Source organism: Takifugu rubripes, chromosome 12 (assembly GCF_901000725.2).
Source record: "Takifugu rubripes chromosome 12, fTakRub1.2, whole genome shotgun sequence".
Classification (NCBI taxonomy): domain Eukaryota; kingdom Metazoa; phylum Chordata; class Actinopteri; order Tetraodontiformes; family Tetraodontidae; genus Takifugu; species Takifugu rubripes.
Window position 1 is genome coordinate 4,146,682 of NC_042296.1, and position 13,497 is coordinate 4,160,178.

The 13,497-nt window shown below is 48.1% G+C and overlaps 1 protein-coding gene across 1 annotated transcript; it reads left to right on the forward strand.

Annotated features, from left to right (window-relative positions):
* Positions 1-32: 32 nt before the first annotated feature.
* Positions 33-10,331, forward strand: ptp4a2b (protein tyrosine phosphatase 4A2b). The gene is made up of 7 exons (XM_011609069.2): positions 33-169; positions 7,344-7,616; positions 7,925-8,033; positions 8,110-8,202; positions 8,290-8,420; positions 9,966-10,040; positions 10,146-10,331. Exons 2-7 carry the CDS (start codon positions 7,612-7,614, stop codon positions 10,255-10,257), a joined length of 525 nt encoding a protein of 174 aa, XP_011607371.1. The 5' UTR covers positions 33-169; positions 7,344-7,611; the 3' UTR covers positions 10,258-10,331.
* Positions 10,332-13,497: the final 3,166 nt, after the last annotated feature.

Below are 13,497 nucleotides of genomic sequence, written 5' to 3' on the forward strand. Positions count from 1 at the left end.
CTTCTGAAGGTGACGACAGGAAGCTCCGCCCCCAGAACAGTTCCCGACCTCCGACGAGAATTCAGGCTGCCACATTGAAGAGGAACAAAAAGGCGACCTGGCAGCGCTTTCTACACTCCCTCCGCGTTTTCTGGGTAGTCACGGGATTTCAATGTTCAGCCTGCTCTTCGTAAGTACCTCAAAAAAGGCGCCTCAATGAAACTCGTCGTTCGGTACTTGATTCCTGACAGTCGTGTACTGTTGCGGCGCTGTAGACGCGCAAAAGTCCGACTTAAAGTAGCAGCGCAGCGCAGCCGAAGTCGGTCACACGAGTGGGTTTTTTTTTTTCTCAGAATATGCTCCAGTAAATAGCCACGTTTGGACATAGCTGCTGTATTATCGGATGCGCATGCTGTTGGAAACCGCGCTAAGGTGTTGTTTTAAGCGCTCATCTGTCAACCTGTCGGAGCCGGCCGACGTCGAGGGGGGGGTTCTTTTTGTTGCTGGGAGTCTTCGAGTGTCTTTTGAGGGAGTTTGGAAACGGTGCGCACCAACGAAAAGTTAGGAGGGTGAAGGAGCCTGCTGCTAGCTAATGTAGCCGCGCTAGCCTGGTGTTGGGGCTAAGGCTATTTCCTGAGCGAGCGGAAGCGAATCTACTGCAAATCTTTGGGTCGGTGGCGCCTTTGTGGAGCGAAACACACGATTATTTCCCCCCTTTACAACAGCGGGGCTATTTCTAATGTAGTGTCGATCGATTTTCTTTTTTGGTGGTGGTTTATATCCAGATACATTATCCTTTGCTGCTCCATATGCTCCTGGCATTTAGCTAGCATTTTAGTTGGGCAACAGCTTAGCTTAAGGTTAACTAAGACTCGTTCACGTTTTAACGACGGTGTAGGTGTAGATCCATGTACATGTTAGTACTTTAACCAAGGTGTCCTCTTTCTGGCTTTGTTTTATTTATTTTTTTGCTGCTTTTCTTCAGGCGTGTATGGTTGTGAAGCTGTACCAGAAGTAATGCTCGACCGCTCTTGAGCTAACAGCCTTCCGCCCTTTGTGCAAAAGCTTCCACCAGAGAATAGACTATTTTCCTTATCTAACACCTTTTTAATACACACAACCGGTTGCAGTCACGCATTTTCTTCAGTAAAGTCCACCTTGCCTTGACAATATCAAAGGCACTGACTGATCAGTCACAGATTCCTTACATACACACACACAAATATATATATAAACTTAACTTTGTCTAATTCTTGTCATTCACTGGTGTGTGTAACTTAACCCCTGCCTGGTTTTTTTTTGGAAGCAGAAAGTTCACATTCATCCATGCTGGGCGAAGTGAAATAAAGAATTGCTCTCTGGGAGGAAGTTGAGTTAAGCAGCTGTGACACCAAAGGCCGCAGCACATTCCCATGGCTCTCAGTTTTCAATTTATGACCTTCCAATGGTTTTGGTCCTTTTCTTTTGATAATAAATCCGAGAGGACGGCCTGTGCAAGCCAGCCGCTTAGAACAGCGATTACTCATTGACTCATCCGTGCACGGTGACAGGATGAGTCAATGAGTGACTGGGCTAACAGGTAAGCTAATTATGCCTTCCTGTGTGAGTCACTCCAAAGTGACCTAAATGGAGCAAGCGGTATTATCCGGTGGGGGGGTGGGGTGGGGGGTCATACTACCGAACTGATATGAGGGCACGAACGAAACATTCGCTTTATTTATTTCGGCTGTTGCAAAGCTAATAAACGGCAGCGGCAGAGTTTTATGGTCCATTTGCGTTTTAACGCAGAAGTAGGTCGGCCACGTTACCGAGTGACCTGCTTTAGATGATATCTCGATGACACTTGACGTGCGTACTATACTGACTCACAGGTCCCCCCCCCAGCCCTGGGAGGCAAAGGGAGGCTCGGAGTGTGAACAGGTAGGATTGTAGGGGCCCGGCTTAACAGATTTAGCCAATTTAAAATGATTCCCCCGGGTGTTTGGGCCGTGTACTTGCTTTTTAATAACCCTGTGTTGCGATCAGACCAAAGCAGAAAGTCGGGATTATGTCCCCCAAACACCTCATTTTAAGCAGCAACTGAAAAGCTGAGTATAATTTTGCCTGCTTAGCGACTGGTCAGTGACTCAAATCCTGGCCAGAGCAGCAGCAGCATCAGCAGCATCGTCGTCACAGAGCTGGAATAAGGCACAAACGCACGCTGTGGACCAGTGGCAGCGCCTGTCAGATCGGCACCCTTTGGGCTGCCTGCTGCAGCTATAGCAACAGGTAGTGGTGGGATCTGGGTTTGTTGTGTGTTTACAGCTCTGGTCTGTGTAGATACGGCTGCCATAGCTACATGTCGGAGAGCAAAACAGCTCATTTTCTCCAACGTGCTGGAGTAAACAGCGAATGGCGCTTGTTTTTGGGTGTAACTACTCAAACCTATTTACGCAGAGACGGAAGAGTCTGTTTCATTGACATAAAATGAGCAGTTTGTGCCTAACCTGACTTTTCTGCCTGTGTTGGTCCTCTGAGGTCGGTTTATTCTTGATGCCTTTAAGCAGCTTTCATGTCTTCAAACCTGGAAGTAATTCTTGGACCACACGGTGCGTTTCAGATCATTTTATGCAGCCGGCGAGATGTCTCTTAGGAGCGTTGTCCTCAGCTTAAACAAAGTGGCCTTGCTCTTTTTCTGATTCCTCTACAAAGGACTGCAGAGTTCCCCACTGGGTCAGTTGTTGCTTCTGCTGGGATAGTTGTTGGTATAGCAACAGCCATCCCCCGATGTCACTGGGAGAAGGCCAAGTTCGTCTCTAAATGCCAGAAGAATTGATGTTGCGGTGGGGATCTGCAGCTCCCGACAGATATACAAGTTGACATTTATCTGTCTAAGTCTGTCGGCAGCTTAGTGTCGGACAGTTTCAGTTCACCGTTTGAAATGGTGAACTGAATCACTGCTGTTTACACTTTAAACAGCCTGTTGCTCTTCCTGTAAACCGTATTTTCACTGGTTTCACTGACCAAATTAGAAATTCTGTAAATGCACAAGTGTAGCAGCTCTTCCTCTGAGCTAAGGTTAGCGCGTTGCTCTTGCGCTCTCCTCTTACTGTTGTAAAGACGCTGCTACCAAGCTGAATCTGCTGTCTGCGTTGCTGTTAGCACTTTGATTAGCAACAGTGCGCAGCCACATTTGCGTATAGACGGGCTTGATGGTCGTGTGTTTGCCTCGGCTCCAAAGTGCAGTGCGTCCAGGCGGCTCTCCTGTCGCTGCCTTATCAAGCAGACCTGCTCGCGGCGGTGCCGCGCACGCTATCGAAGTTCACACGAAGTCGTCGCGAAATGTTGCAAAAGCGGTGCACGGCGCCCTGTTCCCGCAGAGGCCCAAACTCATGGTCCCGACAGTCACATGAAGGCTCCAGCTCTTTTTAAATGAATAACCTCTTGTGACGCGTTACCTAAACTGGCTTTAGTTTGATATCCTCAGTTGTTCTGAATGGATGAGTTCCGCTGGGTGTTGAGTCATCCATTCACCAATTTGGGAAATGTTCCATCCACCCAGACTTTGAGCTTAATTATTTTTTATGATATCTAAATATAGCGTAATTGCTTTCCTTTATAGGCGAGACCCAAGATGGCACCCATCTGGGCCCGGATACTGGCACGCCGCTACTGTTGTGCTCCTTCCTGGTTTGCTTATGAGTAGTTAAAACCATTTGTTTGTCCTTTTAAACTCCTTTTTGGTGCCTGCAGTAAGGCTCCCTCTTCTTCCTCAGTCCCTTCTTGCCCTGCACACCCACCCCCAGGCGCTATCGGGGGGCTTTTGGTCATCACACCATTTATCTGCGCTAACTCAGAGGCCACGCAAGTTGATAAGTGAGCTTCGCTCTGTGCTAGCGCACACGTCGAGGGGTGTTGGCTCCTTTATGGAAATGGGGAGGCCATTCCTCTGGGCCATGGGCAGGTTTACAGGAAGAGAGGAAACCTGAACAACAAGTCCTCCAGCAAGGTTGTTTCAAGGACAGCAGATCGTCAGCGGCGACAGACGGGTGTCCGCTTACCCAAGTGTCATAAACTCTGACATTAGGACGCTAAGCGTCCAGCTAAAGCCTCCGTCACAGCGACGCGGTCCCGCCAGCCAACCAGCGCCTGTGGCGCTTTTCTGTGAAGTGTTTAGAACCATAAACAGGTTTATCGCCTGTAAAGCGCCGTTCTGGGAAACTGTTCTTAGAATCCAGGCAGAAGTGTGGCCCCACACACGCTTATGTATCAATTTCACTTTTTTTTTTGGAAACGGCAGATGTGAATTATTCAAGAAAAGGAGAGTATTTGTTGCTTTATTTTTTTTTTTTTCAAGCATATGTCATGTCTGTCCTGTCCCAACACGCCTGGGGTGTGTTATGGTTGTTCAGCTAGAAAGAAAGCGTAAAGTTTACTCAAAGGGCACGTCGTTATGACACGCAAAAGCAACGCAGGTTGTATTTTCTGCAACGGTCTTTTACACACCCGCTTCCATGTTATACGTCATCGACGGGGTGTATGACACCCCGACCGTAAAGAGGAACGCCACAGTTGTGCGCGGCGGTCGGCGTCCGCGCTGAGATGAGCACGGGATCATCTCCCGGAATCGGAAGAGATGTCTCGTGGGTATCTGCTAATGCATCAGATCATATCAGCTCGCTCTCATTTGTCCTGCTTGTTGAAAGTTAAAGCGACCTTCTGAACTCCTTTAACCTCCTGTTTGAATTCCTGCTGCGTGACACTTGTGTGATTTTGATGGTGAATAATGACACGGGGCGGTTCTACACCCTGGTACATCTGCGCGTGTGTTGTTTGCTAAAGGGCGCGATGACAGGTCGGTATACCCGACAGCGCCCAGCTCCGTTGTCGGTAGGCGCTTTTATTAGTGTGAGAACGGGGGTGAAAATGTACAGAATGCTGCGAGGTTTCAGGTGAAGGCTGCACCAAGAGCTCTGATGTCACTGAAGAGAACCAGCTGCCCCGGTGGGGAGGTGCGATCCTCTCATATCGCTCCCATAGTCTGCAGAACCAGTCGTTTCTGCATGCGCTGTGCGGCTTTTTCCTCCTTTCAAATCACCAACTTCTTGTTACTCTTTTACATTTGAGCCTTTATTTTAGCCGGAATGCAGAAGCTTTAATGACATTGTAATGGAACGGCCTCTATATATCACCCAGTTATGCGAACCATTGCTTGTGGTGATGTTATGTAAGACTTTCCTGGAACCCTGTATTTGGTTATGAGAATAAAAGGGGAACTCTGTGCTTCGTGCAACAGGCAGGCGAGATACGACTATCGGAGCCTCGACTCAAAGGGCTTTAAGAACTCTCCTGCTACTTTTAGGCAGCACGCTTTGGCCGTGCCCAGTCTGGCTCCAGACAAAACGGCCGGGCTCCGGCACGACCGCAAACCACCGGCCGGAGTTCAACGCTCACACCTTTGACGGAGGGTAAAGGGGGACGATTCAGAACGTTTAGCCGTCGCCCACCTTGCCAGTCTGTTTTCAGCGCCGAGACTTCTTGGCTCATGCGCTTGTTTGTGAGTGCATGTGTTTTTCTTTCTTATTTTAGAACCATCCCCTCGCCCTTGTGACAAATACGTTGCTCGAGCCAGCTTGTGACTGCCATCAGACCTCTGCACACGGTGCTAGCATGGAGCCGTGGAAGTGTGAGGCCGACGTGTCCGACCTGTTGGCTCGGGAGAAATCCATGGAAATGAGAGTTTGAGTTGCAGCTTTGGGAAAAAGTGGTGAAACGCCTACCCCCAAAGCTTTACACTGGCCTTTTGAATTGTATATAGAGTTGCGCTATTATGAGTTGTGCGTTTATTGTCGAAGAAGCTTTTAAGTTTGCGTTTGAATTTGATCTCATTGTACGTTGCCAAGCCTCAAAAACGCCGAGTTGACTGTTCCAAAGTACCTTTGAACCAGTTCCCTTTCTTTTGTATTCCTTAATCAGCTGTTTAGCTTTTCGGGTCCCCTTCTGTCCCGAGATAGTGCTCTTTATCAACCCGCAGCCTCTCTCTCACTTCCTATCACTTCATGTTTTCATCTTTTCTCTTCCCTCCGTCACTGGAAGAGATTTGGAGAAGCCGACTGAGTTTTACCCGTGACCCACTCCCCCGGCTCCCCTGTTGTCATCGAGGCCTCCTAAACCACCTGAGTCCCTGGTTTAGGACATCCATGCTGAATTAAACCTACATTAGAATTGATAGTGAAGCCTCGTGCATATACTCCTGACTTCCTGTTGTGGGTAAACATGTTTCGACAAGCACTCTTGTTTGTGTGTGTGTTTAGTCATCTCTTATTTGTGAATGCTAATGTTGGCGCACACACACATGCACACTCTTGCATGTATTTGCACTCTGAGGGCAGACTGACTGCTACCGCAGGTTTACATGCACCAAAGTTTGCACCAAATCAAGGCCACAGTTTTTATCAGCGCACAGCAGATTTGCTTGTCATCTTTTATTTTCTTTAACCTCAACGATTTCTTGTCTGTTACAGAAGTACCGATGTCGCTCTGTGGATCGCTGCATTCTTTTGTTTTCGTCTCTTGGCTGATAAAATGGAATTTAAAGTGGTATTTTGTGCCCCCGTTTTGCTTCTGAGCATTAAAGCAAGTCAGAAGTGATTAACGCCGTCTCCCCGCCGTCACACCCCGGTGCCTCTGTCGGCACGGTGGTAAATTTGTTTGGCTTTGGAAGAGTGGCCTAGGGTTTACATTTTTTTAAGGTGCGTCAGTTCTTTCTTTCTTTTGCTGCGAGTTGAAAGTCCCGACCGCGGCGTGGCGATAAAGAGGAGTGAGTCGGGCTCAGGAAGGTGAGAACTGAGAGCGTGGGATTGAAATGTGGGGAATGTTTGAGGCAATCCTCACCTTGTGACTACGGCCACGTAATATAAGCCCTTCTACATTTCCCTGCCACTACTTTGTGTATGTATTGGTAGTATCACTTTACCCCCCTCCCTTCTCACCTCTGTTGTCGGTTCGAGCCAGTTTGAGGTGGCTGGATTTAGACTGAAGGACTTGGTAATGTTTGACCGACACCCGGGACCACGTCGGACCTCTTCTGCTGTTTGTCGCGTGTTGTGCATCTTATTTTCATTTTAAAAGCTACAAAGTTCTTTGAGTCTGTGCTGAATGTATATTTAATCATAATTCATGTGATTGTGTGGATAATTTTATTTGAGGGTTGTTTCAGTCTTCTTGCACAGGTTGTGGGTGGAGCTTATCGGGGGGGGTAAACATACAGACATCCATCATTTCCCAGAAAAATGCCAAGCTGTTCACAAAAGCTCCGCTCTGTAATAACTGTTGCCCTAGAGACGTGTCACATGACCTCGCTCCTCTCTTTCTTGTCCCCGCAGGGTTTCAGTGTTGACTTGAGCCACACCTTTATGGCGTGTGTGAGTGGTGAATTCTGCCAGGCACAGCACCTCACCTCAGCGGAGAAGTGAACCGGCCGCTCCCAGAGGGACTACGCTACCCAGAAACCTCCCTGATTCCAAGCAAACAAGAAACTGCTGGTTCTCCGAAGCCCCCACCCCTGGGTTACTGCGTAGTCCTTGGCCTGCCCTGCCCCACAAACCTTTTCTGCTTTCTCCTCGAACTGCCAATCAAAAACAACTCTCCTGAATGGGGTAAACTGATTGGATGACTCCTGGATAGTCTTTCCATCCTTTTCTTTTTTTCTTTTTTCCATTTTTGTGTTGTTTTTTTCTCCACATCCCGGAGTACCTTGGACTAGCTCATCCTTTGATTCGTTTCTGTGTAACTCATCCCATAATTGAACACCTTCTGACCCATCCTGTCCCCACGTGTTGCTGTTTTTGTTTTTTTTTATTTATTGCATCTGTTCCTCAAAACCACAAATCTACCAGTTCTTTTTGACTTCTGAGCCAAAAGTCGCTTGTGTTTTGTAAGAGTTGTATTGTAATTGTTTTTGAAGCCGTCTCGCCAACATGAATCGCCCCGCCGCAGTAGAGATCACCTACGGTTGCATGAAGTTCCTCATCACCCACAACCCCACCGACGCCACGCTCAACAAGTTCACCGAGGTACGTCCGCGCCCCCGTCCAGCAGAACCGTGCTCCACATGTCCCGCGTCTCCAATTCTCTCTTGTCGGTTGTCAGGAGCTAAAGAAATTTCACGTTAACACACTGGTGAGAGTCTGCGACGCCACGTACGACAAGGCCCCAGTAGAGAAGGAGGGAATCCAGGTTCTGGTGCGTGTCGACGGTTCCCCTTCAACTCCTGACATCTTTAGGTTGAGCCCCGGACATTAAACGCTTGATGTTGGTTTCTTCGTGCAGGACTGGCCGTTCGACGATGGCGGCCCCCCTCCCACTCAGATCGTTGACGACTGGCTCAAGCTGCTCAACACCAAGTTCCGAGAGGAACCTGGCAGCTGCATCGCCGTGCATTGCGTGGCCGGACTTGGCCGGTAAGCTGCGTGGATTTCTATACACGCGTGAAAATGAGCCGCGCTGCAACCCACGATTTCTATCATCGCACCTCCCGTTATGAAGAAATTGGCAATGGCGTTGTTGTTCCAGGGAGAGCAGGTGGGGATATTAATATCCCAGTGGTCTCCATCCACTTTCTGTTTGGAGCCAAGGCGGGATGTGAGCACATTGTTCCAGCGAGGTCCAGCCAAATGTTTAGCTGCACTCCTGATCTTGTTGTGGTCATACAAGCGGAATGTGTTGGGGTTCACCTCGATAAGCTCAGAATATTGGTCTCTAGACGTCCCCTCTTGCAGGCGTTTAATTAGCACAGTCAGAGTTGTTGATCTCCACCATGACATGTTCGATTCATTCATGCGTCCCCTTTCATGTAAAGCCTCATTTTAAAGGTCCTGGCAGGCTCATAGACACTTTATGCCATTAGAGATGGCATATCTGACCCTTTACAGTCAGAACCCGCGACTATAGGAAAAGATAAATATGGTAAAATATAGTCCAGTGCTATGGTTTATGAGCAGCAAATGATAAAATACATGTTAATTGTTGTCTGTTAAACCCCACCAAGGGTGTAATTGTGTCTTTAAAGTCCTAAAAATGGAGATGAAAAGCTTTAAATTCCGCTTCAATTGGAAGTTTTAGAAACGTTTCATGTCCTACACTTCTATTTTGATCCCCCAACTAACCAAAAACTGGACACTTGTCATTATTTTCCAACAGTTTTCTCGGAATTCTGCGCCTTGTTTTGATCGGCCTGCCTGGTTTCTCGCCTCTCCCGCACCAGTTTACCATCAAATGTTCTGTCGTTTAGATGCTGCAGTGTCAGAAAAGAGGATTTCTCTCTCTTGAGAGCTGTGAGGCTGCACAGGTGACGTGCAGACCGGCACAGGTGTGTTTTTGGATCAGTATGAGACACAGGTGGGGTTGAATAACGGCTCTAGAGTGACAGCGATGCGGACGTGCACGTGACGCACGCAGGCCGGTCTGAAAATGTCTTTGGTGACCACAAGGGTACAGCAAGCCAATGATTTCCTAACTGCCTCCAGCCTTGGATTGCGGCAGCATTCCGGGGGCTGTACAATAACCCGCACTGGTCTGACAGGAATTTTTCTCCGTCACTCTGTTAACGTGGGCCGTGTTTTTGCAGGTTTAGAGCTCGACTGTTGCCCCCCCGCTCTCATGCTGCCCCCCGTGAGTTATGTGAGAAAAGAGCCTCTCAGGTTAAAGCTTTGTCAGCACTGAGATTTGACCCCCCCCCCCCCATCCCGAGTATCTCCTGTGTTGAGAAAGGTGAAGGTTGTCTTACTGTAAATTATCACAAGTTTCTGCTGGGATCCATTCTCCGCCCCAGCAGGGCATTAGTGGACCGACGCACCCCTGTAGGTTTCCCAGGCTCCTTTCCCAGGTTTTAAACCCCCCCCCCCCCCCCCCCCCCCCCTCCATGCGTTTGCCTGCGTATCCGTGTGAACTCTGACTTTTAATCTTCTGTTCTTCCCTCCACCTTTCCTTTCCCTCCCCTGCTCCAGAGCTCCGGTCTTGGTGGCCTTAGCCCTCATCGAGAGCGGTATGAAGTATGAGGACGCCGTGCAGTTCATACGGCAGTGAGTACCCTCCTCTTCTCTTCCCAGAATGCCTTGCGCTGAATCGTTCGCAACAGCTTCTTCCTCGCGATGATGTGGCGTCCTGCCGTCTCCTCTCCTTTGCAGGAAGAGACGCGGAGCCTTTAACTCCAGACAGCTTTTTTACCTCGAGAAATACAGACCCAAGATGCGTCTGCGGTTCAAGGATACCAACGGCCACAACTGCTGCGTGCAGTAGGCCGCCCGGCGGCACAGCTCATCGGCGCACATCTGGCGGGGAACCTTCCAAAAGTGGAGACCGTAACAAAAAAACAAAAAAAAAGAAGAGTGCTATCAGTAATCATTGTGATTTGTTAACGCCGAGTCATTGATAAATGATCAGGTAGGAAGCGATGGAGCGATCGAATGAATCCAGATCTGGGAAACCACCAGCCGGACCAAGGAGTGGACGGTCAAAGCACACGCAGGGGCCCACCTCCCGCTTACACCGCTCAGCCACGGGCCAGGCTTTTGTCAGTTCTGTCCATCCTTTTACTACTTTTATTTCCCCCCCTCCCTCCCACGAGTGTAATCACGGGATAGCGTTTCCATTTTGTGAATGAAAATTTCTACACCAGACTTGTAAGAATACGAAAAGTTGAATTAATTTGCAACAGTCGTCGACCGGGCCGGGATGATGTACCCTTTTAAAAGCGTTTTTTTTTTCTTTTCTTTTTTAAAATACACGTAACTTGACAGTTTAGTGTTGGGGTGTGTTGCACCGAGACTCACCTGGAAAATGCAGTAATGTTTTCTTCTTTTTAACCCTTCACTCACTTCAAGCCACTTTCAGTTTAGGGGATCACGGAGTGTGAATACGTCTGCAATATTTATTCACAAGATATACGTGTGACAGTTTGGTGGGGGCAAGGACATTTTGTTATCAAGTATGTGTATATATATATATGCATACTTTGAGAGCCATGTTTTTTTATGTTGGAGTGCAATAATACACCTCAGATAAGCCCACCAACCCCTGCGGATCAGCCTAAACACACACACACACACACACAACACACACACACACACACACACACACTCAGCAGTTTGAAAAGGAAAACCGACTCACAGCAGGTACTTCTCCCTCCCCAAAGGTGCATATTTATGCTCCAGTTCCGAGTGCCCCTGGTCCAGGCTGAAAGACCACAGAGAAATGCAAATGGTCGTGTATCCCCCCCCCCCCCCCCCTTTTTTTTTAAATTGTTGTACCCATTTTGAAAACACCCCCCATTCGTATTGGTTCTTTAAAGTTGAATAAAATTGAAATAGAAACCATTTCCCTGTCTCCTTCGCTCATTTCCTTCTCCCCACGCCTGGAGGTCGGCCGTCGAGGCTGAAGCGTGACTGCTCAGACGTCGGCAAACAGAAAAGGGAAGCGTCTCGCAGAAAGGCTGAAAAACGCAGATGAAAATAATACATTTGCATGACAAGTTTAGCTTCTAAAATGGTTCCAGGCTTGCTGCAGCCTGGGGGGGGGGGGCATCACTATTGAAGCCAAACTTTTTGAGTCGGGTTTCTTTTGCATTTGCTCTTTCTAAAGGCTGTTTGTCCTGTTCTGAGCGAGCTGTAACACCTTCCTCTTTACGGGCTGATTGGAAACACGGTGTTCCCAGACAGCATGTGCACATCCAACATGTCTGTCTCTGACTCAACACCACGTGGACACCACAGGACACCCTGGTACTGAGAGATGACTCACAATCTCCGCCGGGTCTCATCAGCTGGGTATCTGAACGCACCACAGCTGCTCCCCCTGCTGGCCAACCCCAGTCACTGCAACTGAAAGTCCCTCACTGCTGTTGGCAGGGTGGATGGGCGCGCTCATGCAGTGAAACGTGCACGTATCCCCACTGCTAAAATAATTATGCTCTCAGACACGCGATTTACCTGCAAAGGTTCACTATATTTGAAAGACTCTCAAAATGACGAGAGAACAAAAACGGGCATCCACGAACAACTGAGTACCGTGCAAAATAAAACTTGTTATAAATACTTGATCTCTGCAATATATTCTTAAACCACTGAAACAAGAGGTAAATTGTCTGTTTTACAGATAAAAATGTGTTTTCTTCAACTAAGCTTTAAATTATAATCTAGCCATAAATATACGTATCTAAATGAAATATCAGAATGCTAGCTGTTGCTATGGTTCCAGTTATGCTTATGGATCTTTGGCCTCCATCTTCAGCAAAGAACTTGAAGTTACCCTTTAGAAGCTGGGAGGCAGGAGTCAGCCAGTCAAGGGGTGATTCTATGATATTGTCTGTTTGGTTCTGATCCCAACAGCGATGCAGAGGCCTAAATCAGATGAGTACGTCAATCAAATTGTGATACGCCTGATATCCTCAGGCGCTTTCAAGCAACTTCTAACTTTAAAAAAAATAAGTGACTTAAGTGTTTTAACGTCTTCACTGATGCTGAACAGCATATTTACTGATGGAGACTTTAATATTGTACATTTTATTCCACTTTATTTAAAAAAAAAGCTGTGCTGACAGTTGTATCATTCTCAGTCAACACACTATTGTCACTATCGCATCATCTCTGATATCTCCATGAGGTCAGAAGCAGAGGGGCCACTTGATGATATTCAAGAAGAACGGAAGACGAGAGACGAAGAGATTATCTGTCCCAAGAGGATCCACCCTCCTAAGAGGAGATGAGGGATTCTCAGCGGGATCTCGGAGAGCCACAAGAGCTGCAGAGCTCTGAAAAGAGCTGACGAGAAGAGGTCGGATAACTCGGAGACCTGGAGGAAGCAGACCAGGAGATCCTCAGGGCAAGAAAGACAACGGAGAACCACAGCCCTCATCGACACCTTGGCCCTGCTGACCACCGTGAAGCTGCTGAAGAGTGTGAGCAGAGGAGTTCCAGTCTGGAGGAAGAACTCCACATGAAGCTGGAGGAACAACAGTTGCAGGAAGGAGCTCTGAACCAAGCAACAAGGCCAGCGAAGAGCTGGAGGACACGATCCAGGAACACAAACTAGAGCCCAGCAGCCAGCAGAGAGCTCACCAACGACATGTAGAAACAGCTTCAGGTGAGTTCCTGAGAGTGAAGCTAATGTCTGTCCTGCAGCTCCAGCGGGCTGAAGCTTCTCTAAACTCTTTAAGCTTGCGAATTCTCTTTTAAACATCACGCGCCCGAGGCCGGCAGTTGTGTTTTGCTACCGAGGATGCAGACGGAGAGGCCAAGAGCTGTACAAGAACACCTTGGATCTCCTGCAACAGTCCTCGGCGCGGCCCTTTAAAAATGCGCGCCTGCTCCAGGCTCTGTATCTTTAATGAGGTGTGTCTGAAATATTTGATCGCCCCGCGCTCATTTGGAAAACAAACACGCTCATTTCCATTCATATTTGATGCAGAAATGAATAAATGTAAAACAGACACATTAATTAGTCTGCTTTTATCAATTGTCTCCGTCTGCCAGACTGGAGGTT